The sequence below is a fragment of the Ctenopharyngodon idella genome, chromosome 9 (genome assembly GCF_019924925.1).
Source record: "Ctenopharyngodon idella isolate HZGC_01 chromosome 9, HZGC01, whole genome shotgun sequence".
Classification (NCBI taxonomy): domain Eukaryota; kingdom Metazoa; phylum Chordata; class Actinopteri; order Cypriniformes; family Xenocyprididae; genus Ctenopharyngodon; species Ctenopharyngodon idella.
In genome coordinates, this window is record NC_067228.1 from 26,547,050 (window position 1) to 26,566,381 (window position 19,332).

The following is a 19,332-nucleotide window of genomic DNA, read 5'->3' on the forward strand; positions in this document are numbered from 1 at the left end:
ATCTTGCATCTAGTCCTAGCTTCAATGTTAGATGTAATAATATAAATAAAGAGTGTAGCAAATGCTGGCAGTTACTCAAACCCCATACAGATACACATACATTTGCTTATAAGAAAGAACAACACAAAAATTAAAGTGACATGTAACAAATGATTGGTGTCTGATATAAATTCTTTTGGATTGTCTATACTGCGCTGCCATGAGTGACATGTCTGTATTCTCACTGCAAGATAGATGTGTTAACAGGAGCTCCAGGGGTAAGTGTGAACTTTGTTATTTTGCCCTTGATTTTGTTCATTCATGTATTTGTTTCTTCACTGCAATAGAAAATGACGGTGTCGATGCTAAATGCACACTCTCAATCCTTTCTTGTTGTCATGTCAAATTTTAAATGGGTTTGCATTTCACATTACCCTTTAATGCTTTACGGTATCAGCGTTCACCGTTTGAACAAATGTTCCTCTTGATGAAGCCAGGATGCTTTTCTCTTTAACTTCTTGTCCTGTTATCTTTGAGTGTTTAAAGAAGTTTCTGATCAGGTCTTGTTCGCCTTGTCGCTTTCAAGATGCCATTTTTCAGCCATGGAAATGAAGATTCACCCACCATAAAACCTCTTGAGGATTTGAGTCTCTTCTTTTCTTTTTTTTTTTTTTTTTTTTTTAAATCAGAAGATGGATTTGCATGATTTTCTTTCAGCTTTCCAGGCCGCTTATTGCAGATTCAAGAAGACATGTTGGTACTTCTACATTATTCTGTCTACAGTTATTGTGTTCTTATTGCTGCTGCTTTACTATGTTTATTAACAGCATTAATAAACAATAGCATCATTTCCTTTTCCCCATTTTTTTTTTTTTTTTTTTTTTTTTTTTTTTTTAAATGAATCATCTGTCCAGTTCATCTTGCATTGAAGAGAATTCTTGGAAAATCATCTGGCAGTGCCTAACTCAATCTCAAACTTCTTGCCAGTCAATCTTGTGGAAATAATCCCTCTACTTGTGAAAATTTTCCATTGACTGGTGTTATCGAATTATGGTTATCTGTATTTTTTTCATATATCATGTTCTTGTCTACTTGTGTGTATGCTTCAATAGTTTTTCATTTTCTATTGCAGTTGAGATGTCACTACATTATAAATGTTTTTAAACATTTTCAATGATTTGTGCATTTTTTTTTTTTTTTTTTACCCTCATTAAAGAACATAAATGTCAGAAATAAATTAGGATATGAAATAAAGAAAGGGACAGTGTGTTTGTTTGTGTGTGTGAGTGTGTGTATGAGTGGTTTGCAAACATTTTCCTTAGAGCAGCAGTGTTAACACGCTAATTTTATCATTGCGCAGCATGAGGAACGCTAGTGGACTGACTGCAGCTGACCTGGCCCATGCCCAGGGCTTTCAAGAGTGTGCCCAGCTGCTTTCCAATGCCCAGAACCAGCAGCTCAGCCAGCTTAACGGCTTCTCAACCAATGGCTCTGTGTGCTTTGGGGACCGCAAGCTAATCCAAGAGCGGAGCACCCTTAATGGGGTTCCCAGCCGAAAGAGGTCCCTTGATTGCATGGAGTCTAATCACATTAAAAAGGCCAGAACAGATGGTAAGTCTTGACTGAATATTTCAAAGTTTAAACATTCGAGCGATTTTACACCATTCAAGTGCTAGAAGACTCAACTGAACTCAATTTGGTACTCAGAGTACTCAAACACTGAATTGACCGAATTCTCTTTTGTCTCCTTACTCTTGAGTGGAGAAATACACACAAAATGACAAAATACCCATTTTGGCGAGTATCCTCATTAAAGGGTTAGTTCACCCAAAAATGAAAATTACCCCATGATTTACTCACCCTCAAGCCATCCTATGTGTATATTGGGGTTAATAAAGTCCTTCTGAAGCGAAGCGATGCGTTTGTGGAAGAAAAATATCCATATTTAAAACTTTACAACTAAAATGACTAGCTTCCGGCAGACGGCCATACACATCAATTTATGGTGAAAGAGTGAACTCTGACCCAATGACGAACTCGGAAATGCAGAGGACAGAGCAAAACACCTGTCACGAGTTAGAAGTCTAAAACGAGAATTTTTAAAGAGAAATGTCGGAGGATTTTGATGTAAGAGAAAAGAGTTTGAGTTTGTTGCCCAGCCCTATTTGTTTGAACAGCAAGAGACGTCAAAGCTTGCGCTACTCCTACACAGTGTTGGGTGTAATGCATTACTAAGTAACGCGTTACTGTAATTAAATTACTTATCCACTGAAAAAGTAAAGTAAGGGATTACTGTTAATTTTTAGGTAATTTAATTACAGTTACTTATAATGTACTTGCCTTACATACTGTAAATTAGTTCAACAGTTCTGTTTAAATCAATATTGAATTTAAAATCTAAATTTGTCATCTAAAGGTAAAAGTGAACGCTGCCTCTTTAAAATCGTTAGCTGTAGTGCAGTTGCGCGAGTTCGCAACTTTGCACCAGTTGGCTGCGTAGTCGCTGTCTGAAGATGTCGGCAGAAGTGAGTGGCTGTTTTTTTTTTTAGAATGGAAATATTCCAATTACTTCACTTTTTTGACACAGGTAGGCAAGAACATTACGGTAAAATGTAAGCTATGTTCTGGGGAGAAAAAACTGCGCACGTCCCTGAGAGACGGTGTTCAGTCAGTGCGCTCTCGACCAAAGCGCACACACAGCCGCCTCTCGCGAGTGTCAAATTTTCGCGGTTTATTACACACACAGTTATGTCAAAATGCCCGTCTTGGCGTATATTCGCGTTGGTTATGTGAATGTGAACAGCATGTGTTAACAGCATATTTTCTTCGTCCATTAGGTCTTAGTGACATGCTATTGTCTACTATTGGCTGTCTGTATTATAAATGATAATCAAACGACAAAAGAAAAGCTTTAATAAGATTAATCTATATTTAATTTATACAGTTATGACTATGCAGAGTTATTTTATATTTGATTATTCAATTTCTGTGGTATTTTCACTTAATACTATTAGACCTACCTGGAAAAAAAAAAATATAGCATTGTTTTATTTGTATTTTTATATATTTTACCGTGGTATCGAGTATTGTGCACTTTTGGTGGTATCGGTACCGACTACTAGATTTTTGGTATAGTCCCTATTTGTTACAAAAAAAAAATTAAGTATTATAAAGTAAATAAATAAAAGTATTATAGTATATGTTTTAATAAAGTTAAAATGATTTAAAAAGCTATAAAAGGCTAAACTATTCCATGTTTGACTAAATTATTAAAAGAGTTTCCTTTCTATTGTCTATCCAGTCAAGGTTTATAGGGATTTTAAGAAGTAATTAGTAAGTTACTTATTGAGTAATTAAATTACTTTTCAGTAATTTAATTACTTTTCAGACAGAGTAATTAGAAAAGTATTTTAAATACAACATTAATGATGTAATTAGTAATTAATTACTTTTTTTGAAGTAAGTTACCCAACACTGCTCCTACATCGCGTCAGGGGTTACTCTTTTGGCGTAAGTCGACGTGCGTACAGCCATCTTCTGGAAGCTAGTTATTTTAGTTTTTAAAGTTTTAAATATGGATATTTTTCTTACACAAATGCATCCCTTTGCTTCAGAAGGCCTTTTTGGTGTCAGGGCCAGTGGAAAGTTTGGAAGGGCAGGTAAAAACTTGAACCACTGGCTTGTAGAAAAAAATTAATTTCGTTAAACCCTGCATTAATACCTCAGCATGTGTCATTGCAGATCTCGGTTATCAGCCAGTAAACGAAGTAAACGGATCCAGCGGACAAGACCAGATGGAGAACATGCACATGGAGTTTGGGCCACCGCTGAGCACCACAGGTGGGAACCGACCCTTAAATGGATCCTTGCCTTTGGGGTCCAATGGCTACACGAGTCCAGAGCAAGACAGGGGGGACCAAATGGAGAGCTCATCCTCTCCAGTCCACAAAGAGTTGGAGATCTTCACCGTGACCTCAATGCAGATACCATGTCGTTGCACTAATTCCTATGCCTATTTGTAGGGGCATTTGCCTTTGCTTCATTTAAGCTCTTTTGGTGATGTGTGTCTGGGAGGGAAAATAAAATTTGGCACACATCCTATGTATAAAACATTTGATCATAAGTTACTCACACCACCCCGTCCTTTTAACTTTTGGTGGTATGCACTTTGTTTTAAACTAAAATAGAGAAGTCTTTTGCTCAGTGGAAGCAAATTGAGTTTTGTTTTGCACAATAACTTCCTTGAATGCCATTTTAATTTTGATTCCAATGCGTTCCAAGAACAATTCAATGATTCAGATATTTTTCCTTCTCTAAAGTAGTTGCATTTTGTTATGAGGCTGTTTTTATGCCATGAAATCGATACTTGGAAAGTATGTCAATGTTGTTTAAGTCTTAGTATGATACTGATTCACAGCTTTTGCTTGTGAGTTGTAATTGCCCTGCCAACTTTCTGCCCTTGAATTTTGTAACATTGTTGGATTTTGGTTCAGGCTGTTGGTTAATACTTTTGATACGAGTGACCCTTATTATTTTCCTGCAAAGTAGCAAGAAAAGAAAAAAAGATTCCAGATGAATGGATTTTTTTCCATGTTTAAAATATAAAATATTGTGCTTTTTTTTCTTAAACCTTTAATTCTCTTGTTATGCCAAAGCATATCTTTTCATGAATGTATAGAGTTCATCCATGGACCTTCGCTGTGCAGCTTTCATATGTGTGTTCCTGTTTGGAAGAGGTGCTATTCAGTCACTTCTTTAAACTTGGACTGTTTTACTATACTAGGTTGTTCTTTCTTTCTGTTGCTGTTATTGCAAAATCTGTTGAAGAGGGTTTGTCTTGTTAGATTTATTCAGTCTCAAGTGTTTATCAGTCAGGTTATTGTATGAGGGTAAAAGTGTACTTTTTCCCCTGTTAATGTTTTGGATAGCATTACACATGTAGTGTAGAAAATATTTGCTAAGTATGATATTAGCTATTAATTGAGAAAAGTTGATTACATTGTACTTTATATAAATTCATATAAAAATTGTCATATTTCACACAGAACAAATGACAGAAATTTTGCACAGTATATAGTCTATCGCATGATTGCCTACTCAGACTATTCTGAATTACAAAGGGACGTCTGACTGTAAGTGCTCATTTGAACAGCGGATATGTCTGACACTGAGATTGAGATGGAAAATGTTGTTCATGTGTGAATGCCTAAGATTGATGCAAATGTAATTTCTATACTCATTAAATGTTCTGTCATTTAACAATCATCATTGACTCTTGGGTTTGTACTTACGAATAGTTTGTAAGAACATGTTCATTTGATACTGTTTTTTTGTAAATTATCCAGTGTTTTGCACCTTCCATTGTAACCCCTGAACTACTCGGCTGCTTCCAAACTTAACATAAATGAGATTAAGATACAATCCCTATTATTTAATGTTGAATAAATATTAAGTCATAAGGCAAAATGTTGCAGCTAATGTAGGGCAGTGTGCCTGTGCAATATATTTGTAGAGGTAAGCGATACCATGACTTGAAGCAGGACTTCAATTTCAGGTTCAAATGTTCAGCTATAATCATGTTACGTAAACCAAACTGGATGTGATTTTGAAAACCCTAAACCCTAATCTACTGAGTGCCCCTGAAATGTCCACTAAAGAATAATAACAATGCAAAATTATATTCGGATCAAAGACGAAACCTGTTGGAAATTGTTGTGCAAAACAAAAACTTTAATATTTTTTTTTCCTTTAATGATGAGATTATAATTCATTTGTTCTCTTTGACAGCAGGACTTCCTTTAAACGGGCACTGCCATCCTGTGCAGCACCTCAATGGAGGTGACCTGACGCGTGAGAGCGTAAATGGGAATTCAACTGAGGTTGAGAATGGTGATCATATTGGGAATGTGGGTGTCTCTTTAAATCTTGGTTTCTTTTACAATGGCCTTCATCATAATGGAGATACAGCTGAGAACATGGAGGACGCAAGCAGTCAGATAGAGCACCGCAAGTCAGTCAGTGTAGAGCAGCAGTATGACCACATCACCTTCAACACCATGCACCTCTATCATGGCTGTTAGGATGTCCCATCCAGACTTGTATGCCTTTATATATCCATAGAGAATGTGCTGAATTGCTTTAAGTCCAAGTACTTTGAAAAGGTCACTGTATTTGTATTTGTTGTAAGACAAAAAAAAGAAAAAAAGTGCAATCCTTTTTTATTATTTTCTAATTTGGGCCATTTAATTAAGCTGGAGAATCGCAGAAGCTGTACATTTTTTATGCATTATTTGTAAGGACATTTATTGTATTAATTGTGCCTACATATAAAATGTAATTGTTTACTCACACCCATTTCTTATAGCTAATTAATGTGTACTGTATGAATAAAATGGTTGATGAATTGACTGGATCATGAATCATGTTTTCTAACCTACAATCTCCACACTTGACAATATTTACATTTTCACCTCTTGTAATATATGTAGGAACTTTTGGTAAGAAAAATGTTGGTTTTACTGACCTGTAAGTTCCGTTTTTGGTTGTATTTGATAGTCCACACAGTTCTAAACTCTGACTCAAACTGCCCTCTTTATAATAGCCAAAACTTACCTTTCCTCCTGATTATTATCGAATATATGATTGAAAAAGGTGAACAACAAATGAACACTAATCGTTTACCTGTTGTGAAATATCTTTAACGCGTCAGAGTACAAAAAGGTCGTCGTTTACAGCATTTCCCGCCCTTAACCGCTAGGAGGACACTGACCTCATTCCTCCCACAGAAACGTCATCGAGGCTGTTCCTCCGACTAAGACCGTACCAACTGTTAGAAAAACAGGGGGACCCCTGCCATTTACGTAGTCTGAGAAGAACATTTCAGGCAAATTATCGAATTATTCATCCTTACCCATAAAGACTTAAAACGAATAGTGAGAATGTCAATTATTGGGTCTCTAAAAAAACACAAAATTGATTAGTATACATTCTGTATGATGGTTCTGTATTTTCTTTCGCAAATAACCCCCTGTGTTGCACAGGTGGTATAATCGTGTCTCGTGAAAAGACGTCTTGTACTCAAAAAGGAATATTAATCGTCACTGTTTGTGACATATACAGTTACATTAGGATTTGTTATTAGGGCTCTAAAAATAATCGCTGACGCTTTTAGTGTAGTTAAAGATGTCCACTCCAGCTAGAAGGCGACTCATGCGAGATTTTAAGCGGTGAGTAGCTGTAAAATGATAGATGTGTTTGTTTTGGTGGAATAGCTGGCTAACGTTAGCTAGTTAGCTTCGTATCACTCAGTTCGGTGGACGGTTATTAAATGTAATATAAACGATTAAAAATACGCCATTTAATGTTGTACTTATTGCTGTGAGTCTATCGGTAGTATCACATTACCTGTTTAAATTGCGAGGGTTTCTCAGAAACTCCACATTTATTTTAGCTATTAGCTAGCTAGCTAGTGTAAGCCGGTTAGAGAAGTTATTCAAGCTTGACTTGTCTGAATGTGATTATTATATTTTTAGCCAGTTTCTTTTTGTTTCTAGTAATGTTTATAAAGTAAAGAGAAGCCACACTTTGTCATGTAATATTCCAGGTTTTTCCTAATCAATTAATTTGATTGACACACTGAAAAACAGTTTTGAGTCAGTGTTATGTGGTGGTCCCACAGGCTCCAGGAGGATCCGCCAGCCGGCGTCAGTGGAGCTCCATCTGAGAACAACATCATGGTGTGGAATGCAGTCATATTCGGGTAAGAAGAGGGCAAATCAGCCCGATCGAGGGGAGGCTGAGCCAACCAGCACATGTATCAGGCTCCCCATGATCATGGAAAATATGATGGAATTTTAAAATTGGATATTTCCAGGCCTATAAATGCTATGGAAATTAGTTATATTTAAAAATTAAGTTTGGGGTCAGTAAGATTTATTTTTTGTTTAAAGAATTAATTCTTTTATTCAGCAAAGTCTCTCTAAATTGATCAAAAGTGAGTGTAAAGATATTTATAATGTTAAAAAAGATTTCAGTTAAAAAAAATGTTCTTTTGAACTTTCTATTCATCAAAAAAAAAAAAAAAAAAAACAGTTCACACTCCACCAGCCAATATAGACAGTCACCAGATTACAATCACTTCTTAGACGTTCTAATTCCGATTTCATCTTGTTCAATCACTGAAAACAAGCTCCGACAGACGGCAACAGACTCTGACAGGGGTAACACACTGATCCGACAAAACCAGACAAAGTGTCTGTTGCTGTCTGTCGGCACTGTGTGAAATGGCCTAAAGAATCCTGAGAAAATGCGTTGCAGAATTCTGCAAAATATTGATCAGCACAACTGTTTTCAACATTGATAATAATGAGAAATGTCAGCATATTAGAATTATTTCTAAAGGATCGTGTGGCACTGAGTAATGATGCTGAAAATTTAGCTTTGCCATCACAGGAATATATATATATATATTTTTTTTAATATTAAAATAGCAAACAGTTATTTTAATTGTAATATTTCATAATATTACTGTCTTTACTGTATTTTTTCTTTTTTTTATCAAAAAATATGCAGCTTTGGTGAGCGCAAGAGACTTTTTTTTTTTTTTTTTTCAAAAACTATATGCATGGAAGTCTTACCGACCCCAAACTTTTGAAAATGAATATGGGAAAATAAACATACTCCTCCTCCTGCCTTTGACCTGAATATTGTGTTCATGTTTTTACATGCAGTCCAGAGGGAACACCTTTTGAAGATGGTAAGTGTCTGTCTGCTGATCCAGACACATGCACGCATGGTCAATTGCATGTGTAAACAAAATTAGTAACATTTGTTTTTCACTGATTAAAGATGCAATGTTGTTTCTGCTCTGCACACAAGGTACCTTCAAACTCACAGTTGAGTTCACAGAGGAATATCCCAACAAGCCCCCAACTGTGCGGTTTGTCTCAAAGATGTTTCACCCAAATGGTGAGTGACGCTTCCTGTTTATCTCAAATTAGAAGTTTTGTCAAAGAGAATCTAACCACAAATGCATGTATGTTCCCACACAGAATCTGCTCCTGTAGGATTTATTAATTCACAAAGTTCTACGCATACTGTTAAAGTTTTTTTTGAAAATATTTTTGTTAAAATTGGTTTATTAATAAAATGTTTTTTAGTAATAAACCAATTTAGCAAAATATTTAATGTGTATTAATGTATATGCATATTTATTAGGGCTGGGTAAAAATATTGATTTCTCCGTTTTAATCGATTAATGTTTTTATGAACCGATATCAATTCTTAAATCTCAAGATTGGATCTTTTAGTCTGTGCTGTTTTCAGTTGATGAATGAGTGGATCATTGTATCGCGCCTCCCATCCAATAAATCGCAAAAAGCAATAAATAGAAAAAACTCCACAGGAAGTGACAAAGTCACACAGTTCATGAGGGACAGATTAACGGTGGGTCCTTGTGGTAATTGCAATATGTCAGGCAGAAAATCCAAATGTTCGCCTCATTTATCGACCTCAAATATGTAAGTAACTTGGCCACTCTCTCTAACGTTTACCTAGCTAAATGTGCGCTATTAGGCGCTTATCCAGTTGTTTGTGTGGAGGCTAAAGTATAGTGCGTTTACTCCAAGACATGGAGGTGATGGTGCGATCACTTGCATTTTTTTCTGATAACAGTGGAAACAAAATACTTTTTGGTCATACAGATAAGAATAATACATAATTTGAAACTAAAGGGTGTACTTTTATTTGTGCAAACTCACAATAACATCAAAACGTTGTGCTTTCGTAAAATAAAGAAAACAAACCGGATGTGCTTTCTGCCGTCTCGTTCTCCCTGAATTGTAGCGTGTCACAAAAATGAACGGAAACTCCGTGAATATTTGCCTCACAGACATGAGACGACACTGAATCATAAAACACTAGTGTATTAAAAAATAAATAAAATGTCTTCTTGCAATTTTTTCAGACGCTTTCATAAGCAATACTTTTGCCTGTGCTTTGCGGCAATCTTTATATGTGCGCTTGAGCGAGGAATGGGCTATATTACGTTTTTATATATATATATATATATATATAATAAAGGCTCATTATGGTTTAGTATCCCCCTCAGTATGTATTTAAGTAATTAAATGAATATAAATGACAATGTGCGATTACTCAACTAATGACTTAAATGAACTATTAATAGTTGACTAGAAAAACCAGAAAAATCTGTCTGTTTTTTTTTTTTTAGTCAGGGGCAGCCCTAATCAATACCGTTTTGGAGCTCTTTAATGTGGCGTGACAGATCACTTTTGATCAGATCAAGCGAAGCAGCAGTGAACTGATCATCTCTTCCCTTTCACTACTAGTTACAGCACGAGATAAACATGAATGGACATCAGAAGTATGTTAAAATATACAGTGCAACTTACTGAAATGCTTACTGCAAGTAGTACCAACTGACTCCCTGTATAGTTTACAGCATTAGTTGATTTTTCTTTTTTTCTTTTGCCCTGTACTGTACCTGTACCATGCATTATTAATTTTTTTTCTTTTTTTTTGGACTGAGAATGTTTTGAATATGTTGCTCTAACTTTTTTTCTTGCTGTTTTTCTCAGTGTATGCTGATGGCAGTATCTGCCTAGATATTCTTCAGAATCGTTGGAGTCCAACTTATGATGTTTCTTCTATTCTGACATCAATCCAGGTATGTTAACAAACTTTGTTTTATAGTTAAAATAAGTTTTATGTAGCTTGTGGACATTATTAAATCTGAGAATTGTCTAATCAGAATGCTTGTAGTGATTTCTGGTTTTGCTTGTAATTGTAACTTTACTTTCCAATGGACCCTTTTCACATTTCCGGGTTCTCAGAAACGGAACTTGTCATAGTTCAATAACAATAGCATTGAACGGGAGACCACAGAAAATATAATTTTTGTATTTCCATTTGCTCCAATAGTAAAAGAAAGAATCTGTGCTAGAGTTTCCATGACTTTCCAAAAGAGGGAAAAAATATAGAGATTGATTATGTTTGGTCAGAAGAGAGAAAGATGTCAAATTTGAAAAGGGTCCATTGTAATACTCATGAGGCCTAAATTTTGATTTCTCTATCTTTACAGTCCCTTCTAGATGAGCCAAATCCCAACAGCCCCGCAAACAGCCAGGCAGCACAACTGTATCAAGAAAATAAGCGAGAATATGAGAAACGGGTGTCAGCGATTGTAGAGCAGAGCTGGAGGGACAGTTGACCACGTTCACAAACCATGTTCTCGCTGAAACTTTGTTTTCCTTTTGTTTGGCTCTGTTGTTGGAGGATAGTTTTTCTAATCTCCATTTTTAAGTTTTTATGCACTTTACTCATGCAAGATTGTGATTTTTGTTTTGTTTTATTTCTCTCCCACATTGGACTGATTTTCAGCCCTCTTTAAGATTGCTGAAGGGGAAATACCCCTGATGTATAAGGCTCGACTAATTTTGCATCCGGCATGAACATGCAGTAATTGTCCTTTTTTGCAAAATGCATTAGCATCTCTAAAAAAAACAAAAAAAAAAAACATGGATGAGTCAATCAAGCCGTTCAAATCTGGATACATGACTCACTAAAAGACTTTAATCTAAGTCATAGTAGTGTTGACGAAAATGTTCTTGGTGCTTCATTGTCAATTTTAATATGGTTTCGCACAAAATGCAGTTAAAAGTGTCCTTTTACTTTCTGTTTTGCTTCCTTTTCTTTGGATTCATTATGCTGGTTTAGTCACGACTCTTCTTGGCTCTGCCAGAGGAGGGTTGGCATGTTACCACATGCGTGGTAAGAATCTCCAGTACGCACTGAAAACGCATAAGATGTTGGTAGACAGATGTGAGGGTTTATATAAAGATCAAATTATGTTGACACAAAATGGCAATATGGTGTGAAGTATAATATATATATTTACTAGTCCAAAAATTGAGATTTGCTGGAGTTACTCCAAGATTAAAAAAATATATATATATCCTTTAAAATCCTATAGAGATGTACGTTAACTGCAGTTATTTTCATGGCTTGCATCACAAGTCCAATCAATCAAGTCAAATAATGTCTTCAGGTCGTTTTCCAAGCCCTTAATCTTTGCAGATGTTTTCCCTGTTACATGCATGAATGACTGAGTGTGTCCTTTCCTCTACTAATCTCTTGTATATACAAAACACATCAGAATTTTGTGTACAGATTTTGCACTGGTAGGCAGTCTCATTTTCCAGCACTTGTAAATAGGCTACTTAAATAAAAGGTGAAACTATCTTTTGTGAGTAATGCTTTACTGATACTTTACACCTTATTTCATCATTCATTAAGGCCTGTTCACACCAAGAATGATAACTATATAACAATAACCATATTAGTGTCCACGCCAGCAAGCAATATCATTCATCAGCTGGAGAAAAAAAAAAAAAATGTTCAGTAGGGATTCCAACGATATCGTTTCTCTGTGCCATTGTAGTTGCACTGTGAACTCTGCTATTCTTTCATTTCTAGAACTATATATTCATCATTATTGTTATAGTTATCATCCTTGATGTGAATGGGCCTTTAGTCTGTCATAATAGCAGAAATCTTTTCTATTTACTAAAACATAAGAATCTTTCATCTTTCCTATTTAACAGCCAATTTTCAAATTAAATATGCTATGGCCCGGTTTCACAGACAGGACTTAGGATAAACCAGGATTAGGCCTTATTTCAATTAGAGTATTTAAGTAGCTTTTATAAACATGCCCTAGAAGAAAAAAAAACATTACTGGTGTGCATCTTGAGACAAACCAATGGCACTGACATATTTTAAGATATGTCAGTACAAGTTACTTGTTACTAACCAGGGGAAAGTTAAATGAAGATCACACAATTTTATTCTAAGAAACAGAACATGCAAAGTGGATTATGCAAAACAGAAGAACTAAAGACAAATTTTTGGTCAACATTTGCGATGTACTTTAACCCTTATGCATCAATTAAAAAAAGTTACACATAGGTCCATAGTGGACAAAAATGTCTGTCAAAAAATGTGAAGCTTGGGAGCACAGACTTAAGTTTGGTCTCATTTTAAAAAAAGACCCTTGGCAGATTAGTGTTTAAGTAAAAAAAAAAAAAGTTAAAAAAATGATAGAGGTTTAAGTTTATGAAAATGATTTATGAACATTATTTTCTATCAAATATATTTTATGAAACTCTAAAACTGCTAGAAAATCAAAGCCATAAATCTAAACAAGTTGTGATCCACATTTGAGGTTGATACCTCGAAACATGAGCTTTAAGGCCTTGTTTGGGCACAGTACCAAATTTTCCCCATTAGATGCCAGCAAAGCTCCACTGGTGCACATGTAACCCCTCCTGTTCAAACCGCCCGCTCTAAGAGAGACTCGAACCCGGGTCCGCCGGCATGGGAGTCGGGCACTCTACCAAGGAGGCTAAAGACCACAGTCTGTAGTGTCAGTCACCAGATCGCCTCTTGAGATCAGGGTAATGAGATTTACACGCACAGCTCTTACAGGCTTACAACAGTTACACACACACAGTGGTTGGATTTGTGATTTGCAGTAGTTTTCTCAAATATTACACGCGCGCACAATTTATTACACAAATAAAAACCACACTCTGACATCCATACTAACATACCCACACAATTATAGCTGCATAAATTGATCTAATTGGCTTTATAATATGCATATGCAGAAAACAGGAATGAAGCAAGCATTTGCTTTACAGGCCAAACCTGAGAAGATGGCACAATCTGGTAAAATGATAGTAAAAATTTAAATTTTGAAGCCTTGCCAACAAAATGAAAGCCTATTAACAAAGATTGCATCATTTTATAGTTAAATGGACCTGGGATTAAAAATTGCAGTTTAAATGGGTTTCAATAGGGACATTTTTGTCCTTAAGGTCCTAAGTGGAACTATTTTGTGTATCTAGTGCAAAATAAATTTTTTAAAGGAAATGGGGGTAAAATAATACAATTCCAATAAAAATACACACCTGTGCCAAAATGTATGCAGTTGGCATTAACACAGGCAAAATGATCCAAAAAAAAAAAAAAAAAACTGCGAAAGACATAATTGCTCATAAGGTCACACAAGGGTTAAGGCCTTATCTAATGCTAACTTTTTTTAATAAGCAGAAAAGCCATGTAACAACACTACAATAAGCATGGTTTATTTTTTTTAATGAACATATGTACAGTTATGCAAGGCATAAATACAAAATGATAGTTGAAAATGATTTTTTACAAAAATGCATTACCGTGTCTTGTGGATGGATGAACAGGATACCTCCAATACTGCAGAACAATGATAACTAATAAGTGAACCCTATCTCAAATATATCCCTAAAAGATATACAAACTGATGACCAACTCTAGTCTGTAACATCACAGGTCTCTCAAAACTGGGTACTAAACTCCTGAATAGAAAAACATTACATGCCAACCAGGTACACGTGTCACTACCTGTTATACGCTCGTTCTTTTTTTGACCTTTCTAATGCTTTGTCCATTGTCTTCTCATTGTCTCCTCTGCACTTGGGACAGTACCATTTTCCTTTGGGCTTATGGTGCAGGCCAACGCATGAGAAGTGAAACCATTCAATAGTGCATTCATCATTATCACAACCGATCATCTCTCCATAAGACACTTGCTCACACAGGCAGTAAGTGGGTTCATTGGGATCGATCGGCAGGTCTGTCGGCGACGGCTCCCTGTCCTGCTTGCTTTTAGACCTCTTCTTCTTCTTCGATGACGTAGATGACGTCTTGGCCTTCTTCTCTTTTGGCACGCCTGAAGCAACCTCCTCATTGTGCTCCATGCTGTAATTGGAGTTTTCCCGGTTCTCCGAACCATTTTTCTGCCGGCGTGAACGCTTTCCGCCAGATTTGTCAACTGAACTCGGGGTCTCGTCTCGTCTACGGTCTGCACACGGCTTACTGGCCGAGAGCATTGAAGCAGAAAGTGGTGTCATAGTTACGGTTGTTATGGCACTGGGTGCGCTGCCCACTGACACGGTGCTCTCCGGCGAGTCCTGGCAGGCCTGGAAAAGCTCACCCTTCCACTCAAGCTGCCGGCTGCGATTCTCCACCATTTCCACCATTTGGCCCGCGATCTGGATCTTTTCATCACCGAGTTCTTCTGTGCGGATCAAAGAGCGCTGGATGCAGTGAAGCAGACGCCGCCTCTGCACAGGGTCTGATTCATGTCTGTGCTTTTCATAAGCCTCGTCCAATTCATCGAGGATCTCTGCAAGATAAATAAACCAGGATTAATGTTAAAAAAAAATATATATATAACAATATAGGGCTGGAATGAAGTGTCGACGTAATTGATTACATAGATTGTGAAAATATGTAGATTTGCATGGAATATGTTCTTGGCACTTTATTTTTTATGTTGGTATTTTTTTTTAAATGCGTATTTTATGAGAAAATGTTTCAATAAAACGTTGAAAGATTAATGGCAGAAGTAATGGTGGTAGTTTAACTAAAGGATTAATAGATTGATCAAAAATAATTAGATAGATTAATCAGCTAATTATAAAAAATAATCAATAGATTAATCGATTATCAAAATAGTCGTTAGTTACAGCCCTGGCACAATGTTTACTGTTACTGTATGTCAAGCTATGCACTATTTTTTTATTTATTTATTTATTTTTATTTAACCTCCAGTAAAACATGACAACGAAGCTTTTTTTGTCACCACAGGTGAATTGGGTAAACATTTCAACTATTATAACCATACTTCTGCAGTTTATCAATCATATTTCAATAAGACAACTGTTTTGCATTACAATTCTGTTTCAATATGCAAATGCTGCGTTATCTAATTAAATATGCATTAATTTGCATATATTTGGCATTTGAAGTCAGGTTCAAAATTCTTATTTCATTTTGTTGACATATTAGAGACAAAGGTTTTTACAGAAGGGATTTTTGATCTTGTTTTATCACTCCATAAATCAGAAAATAGTGTCAACAAACAGAAGAAGAAAAAAAAGAAAAAAAAAATCAACATATTTTAAGAATAAATAAGGCAAATAATATATGAACAAACCCCTCTGTAAAAACATTCAGAATATAGATAGGAATAAAACTGTTATGCAAGTGCTACTGAAGTTCATTTTTCTCATGTTGAGAAAACGGCCTTTAAATATATGTATTGTAATTTAAATTGACAGACGCAAATTAATAAAATGTAATAAAATAAACTGAAATGTGGCCAAAAAAACTGACCAGAGTGGATGAAAAAATAAATAAATAAATAAATAAATAATAATAATTTTGTAGCGTCTTTCGTCTTAACATGTTAACTTATACATGCAGTTGACACAGGCGTTGGCCATATATGCGTATGTATGCTGTTTTTATGATATTTCAAAGACTATTTACACAACACACAAATGTAATTTCAAAATACATAATTATTTAAACAGGAAGTTAAGTGGCGCTCTAGAATCTGCCAGACCCCCTCCATCCGAACAGGAGGTAGTGACTTCATAGAAGTCGCTACAATATAAATATAAATGACAATATTTAAGATATAAATGAGAAATACATTTAACGTGTATATTTTATCAACTTTGTTCCTATAACCTCTCAATCGGGGGGAAACTTGCGAGTTTCACGTGCTAACAGTTAGCCGCTAGCCAGCTAGCTAGTGTGACATCTAACACCCGTTGCTCAAACAATGCAGTGTTTTCTTCTTACACTTCTGCTAAGTGCAAGTGCCCGTATTCTCTCACCTTGATATCTGGCATCTATTTCCTTCATGAGAGACACACATCTCTGTAGGTCCAGGGGCAAAGACTCGACCAGCTCCAGATACTCCTCAACATAGTTCACCACTGCATGAGACGACTCGCCGTTTGAAGAAGGGTTCAACATCTTTTCACACGCATTTAAGAGGTTGGTAGAGCGATAGATATGCGTTTTTAAGAATTATTGTATCCTGGTTTTAAGAATTAAAAGTCTGGGCAGCTGAGAAAAGTTACTCGGGTACGTGTTTGTAGTGATTTGTGCAGGACCAGTGACGCTTCTATGGCGGAGACTGAGCTCATGAATATGAATTACTTTGCGCTGACGTTGCTCCGTAACCTTCCAACAGAGTGTCTAGGCACGCAAAATCTAATTAATATTCATGAGCGAAGCGTTTAACGTAGGATTCTTTGCCACACGGTCGTGCAATCTCCGTATATTGTTGCACTTAGCGGACGCTTGATGGCGCTTGATAGCAAGACTTCAACGGTCATTTCAGGGCCTGAAACTCGGTAAATGACCGACGTGTTTATGTTAGGTATAGGCTTGGGTTTAGTGGAGTTTGGTTGCTGTTTATAAAAATACAGAAAAAAATGGACTTTAGACCAGGGATTATGGGCTCTGTGGAAAAGTCCAGAGGGAAAAATAAATAAATAAATAAATAAAATATGATTAAAATAAAATAAAAAATCCATTAAAATCTATTAAACGGATTCAAATAAATAAATAAAATGTTTGATTAATATAAATAAAAATAAATTAAATAAACATAATAGGCTACATTTAAAAGTACATTATTAATGAGTAGAAAAAAATATATAATAATATAACTCAATAGAAACTAATTTTAGATTTATAATATTAATTTATCTTTGTATAAATTAGGGCTGCGTCCAAAATCGCAACCTCTCTTGAGTAGGTACTTACTTTGCAAGTGCTAAAAAAGTATGGTATAGTATGAAATGTAATCTGAATTCGCCATGTCCCGTAGCCTCATGGGATAGTAAAGCATCCATCGTATGCCCACTTCAGAATCTCGCCAGAAGAAGTAGCTCGTTTGGGTACTTTTTTGCCTACCTACTGTGAATTCGGACATACTTATTTTGTCACATGCTGTTTTTTGCTCCAATGTAGGCTATGTGATTTTGGCCACATGGGTGTTTAAAAAAAAAAAGAAAAAGAAAAGATGCCTTTTAAATTTTAGGATGAGGTCCCTCACACAAGGATGATCATATTTGGGGGTCTGTTGCATCAGAAAGATTGAAAACCCCATCTGGACTAGTTGACTTTACTCATCTTCCAATCATTTGTGTTTGGAGCGTGCGGCCGGAAAGTTGTCTTGTATGATTACGCTTGGTGTTGTAGCATAAAATCTTTTTTCTTTTTTGTGTGTTTGTGTTTCTCCATTATTCTGATATTTGAGCTATCAAGTATATAAGAGATTTAATATTATATTTAAAATTTAATATTAAATATTAAATATTTAATATTATTTTAATATCTCATTCAGACTTCTTGAAGTTTGTTCTCTCTAAATAATCTTTAGATACTTAGATCATTTAAATCTTGCTGAATAGTTAAAAGGGTAGTTGCATTCTTATAACACCATGAATGCCCTGCAGGGGTCACTTGTGTTAAGGCAATGAGGCTGTAAAATGTTGTTTATCCTCAGCTCTGTTGTTTACTGGCACATCATGTAGATATTCTTTTCTCTTGAGTGTATCCTTGTTTCAGTTACAGCCCCGAAGAGAAATCCTAAAGTTACCCTACATTTTTAATCGTTGTGAATGACCTTAAAAAACTGTAAAAGCAGCTCTTTGTACATCTGTATTATTAGCAATAAGAATATCAGATGACTGAAATGTCATAATGTGCAAATGAGAGGGGAAAATGAGTATAAAGTTCTCCAGAGGCCAGCACAGCAGAGTTTTCTAGCCATACGTACTCTGACCCGAGTGGTGTCGTAAAAAATCACCTCTTACGCATTTCTGTGTCAATGGAGAATTCAGAGCTCGGACCAAATTAGGTTACTTTCCACATTAACTTAATGTCAAGAATCAGGGTTTTGAGTAGACGCTCTCAAGCTAGGGATAATGGCCATTTAAACACCTAAATATAAAGAACACATTCTTATGAAGGCATTTCCCTCATTTAGATGGTGTTGTGGTAATCAGAGCAAATGTTTGGAAATCTCAGCTCTTGAAGCTAAAAGACTACTCCTGAAGTTTAGCTCCAACCCCAGTTAAACACACCTGAACCAGCTAATCAAGGTCTTACTAGGCATACTAGAAACTTCCAGGCAGGTGTGTTGAGGCAAGGTCGAACTAAACTGGATAGTGGCGAGTGAGAGTGAGTTTGGACACCTCTGGTCTATAAGTAACATAGCTCCAGTTTAAATGTTTATTTGTGTAATATATTATTGCAGTTTAAAACAACTCATGTCGTGTTATTCCTGTGATGTAAAGCTGAATTTTTAGCATCATTACTCCAGTCTTCACAGTCACATGATCCTTTAGAAATCATTCTAATATGCTGATTTGCTCAAGAAACATTTCTTATTATTATCAATGTTGAAAACAGTTGTGCTGCTTAATA

The 19,332-nt window shown here is 35.8% G+C and overlaps 3 protein-coding genes across 4 annotated transcripts in view; 2 read left to right on the forward strand and 1 right to left on the reverse strand.

The window, feature by feature from the left end:
- Window positions 1-6,386, forward strand: part of ankrd10b (ankyrin repeat domain 10b) — a 30,235-nt gene extending 23,849 nt beyond the window's left edge. The window contains exons 4-6 of one of the 2 annotated variants that reach the window (XM_051906980.1): window positions 1,340-1,590; window positions 3,721-3,819; window positions 5,767-6,386. In XM_051906980.1, the coding sequence (XP_051762940.1) occupies window positions 1,340-1,590; window positions 3,721-3,819; window positions 5,767-6,059 (643 nt within the window). In that variant the 3' untranslated portion in view covers window positions 6,060-6,386. The remainder of the gene's footprint in view (window positions 1-1,339; window positions 1,591-3,720; window positions 3,820-5,766) is intronic. The other variant, XM_051906981.1, reaches the window with a different exon arrangement.
- Window positions 6,387-7,010: 624 nt separating this feature from the next.
- ube2al (ubiquitin conjugating enzyme E2 A, like) lies at window positions 7,011-12,239 on the forward strand. Its single transcript, XM_051906983.1, has 6 exons — window positions 7,011-7,205; window positions 7,658-7,738; window positions 8,709-8,734; window positions 8,857-8,946; window positions 10,578-10,666; window positions 11,081-12,239. Exons 1-6 carry the CDS (start codon window positions 7,162-7,164, stop codon window positions 11,207-11,209), a joined length of 459 nt encoding a protein of 152 aa, XP_051762943.1. The 5' UTR covers window positions 7,011-7,161; the 3' UTR covers window positions 11,210-12,239.
- Window positions 12,240-14,131: 1,892 nt separating this feature from the next.
- ing1 (inhibitor of growth family, member 1) lies at window positions 14,132-17,046 on the reverse strand. Its single transcript, XM_051906982.1, has 2 exons — window positions 16,725-17,046; window positions 14,132-15,223 (listed from the first exon to the last, which is right to left on the reverse strand). The coding sequence occupies exons 1-2, from the start codon at window positions 16,864-16,866 to the stop codon at window positions 14,436-14,438; spliced, it is 930 nt and encodes a 309-aa protein (XP_051762942.1). The 5' UTR covers window positions 16,867-17,046; the 3' UTR covers window positions 14,132-14,435.
- Window positions 17,047-19,332: the final 2,286 nt, after the last annotated feature.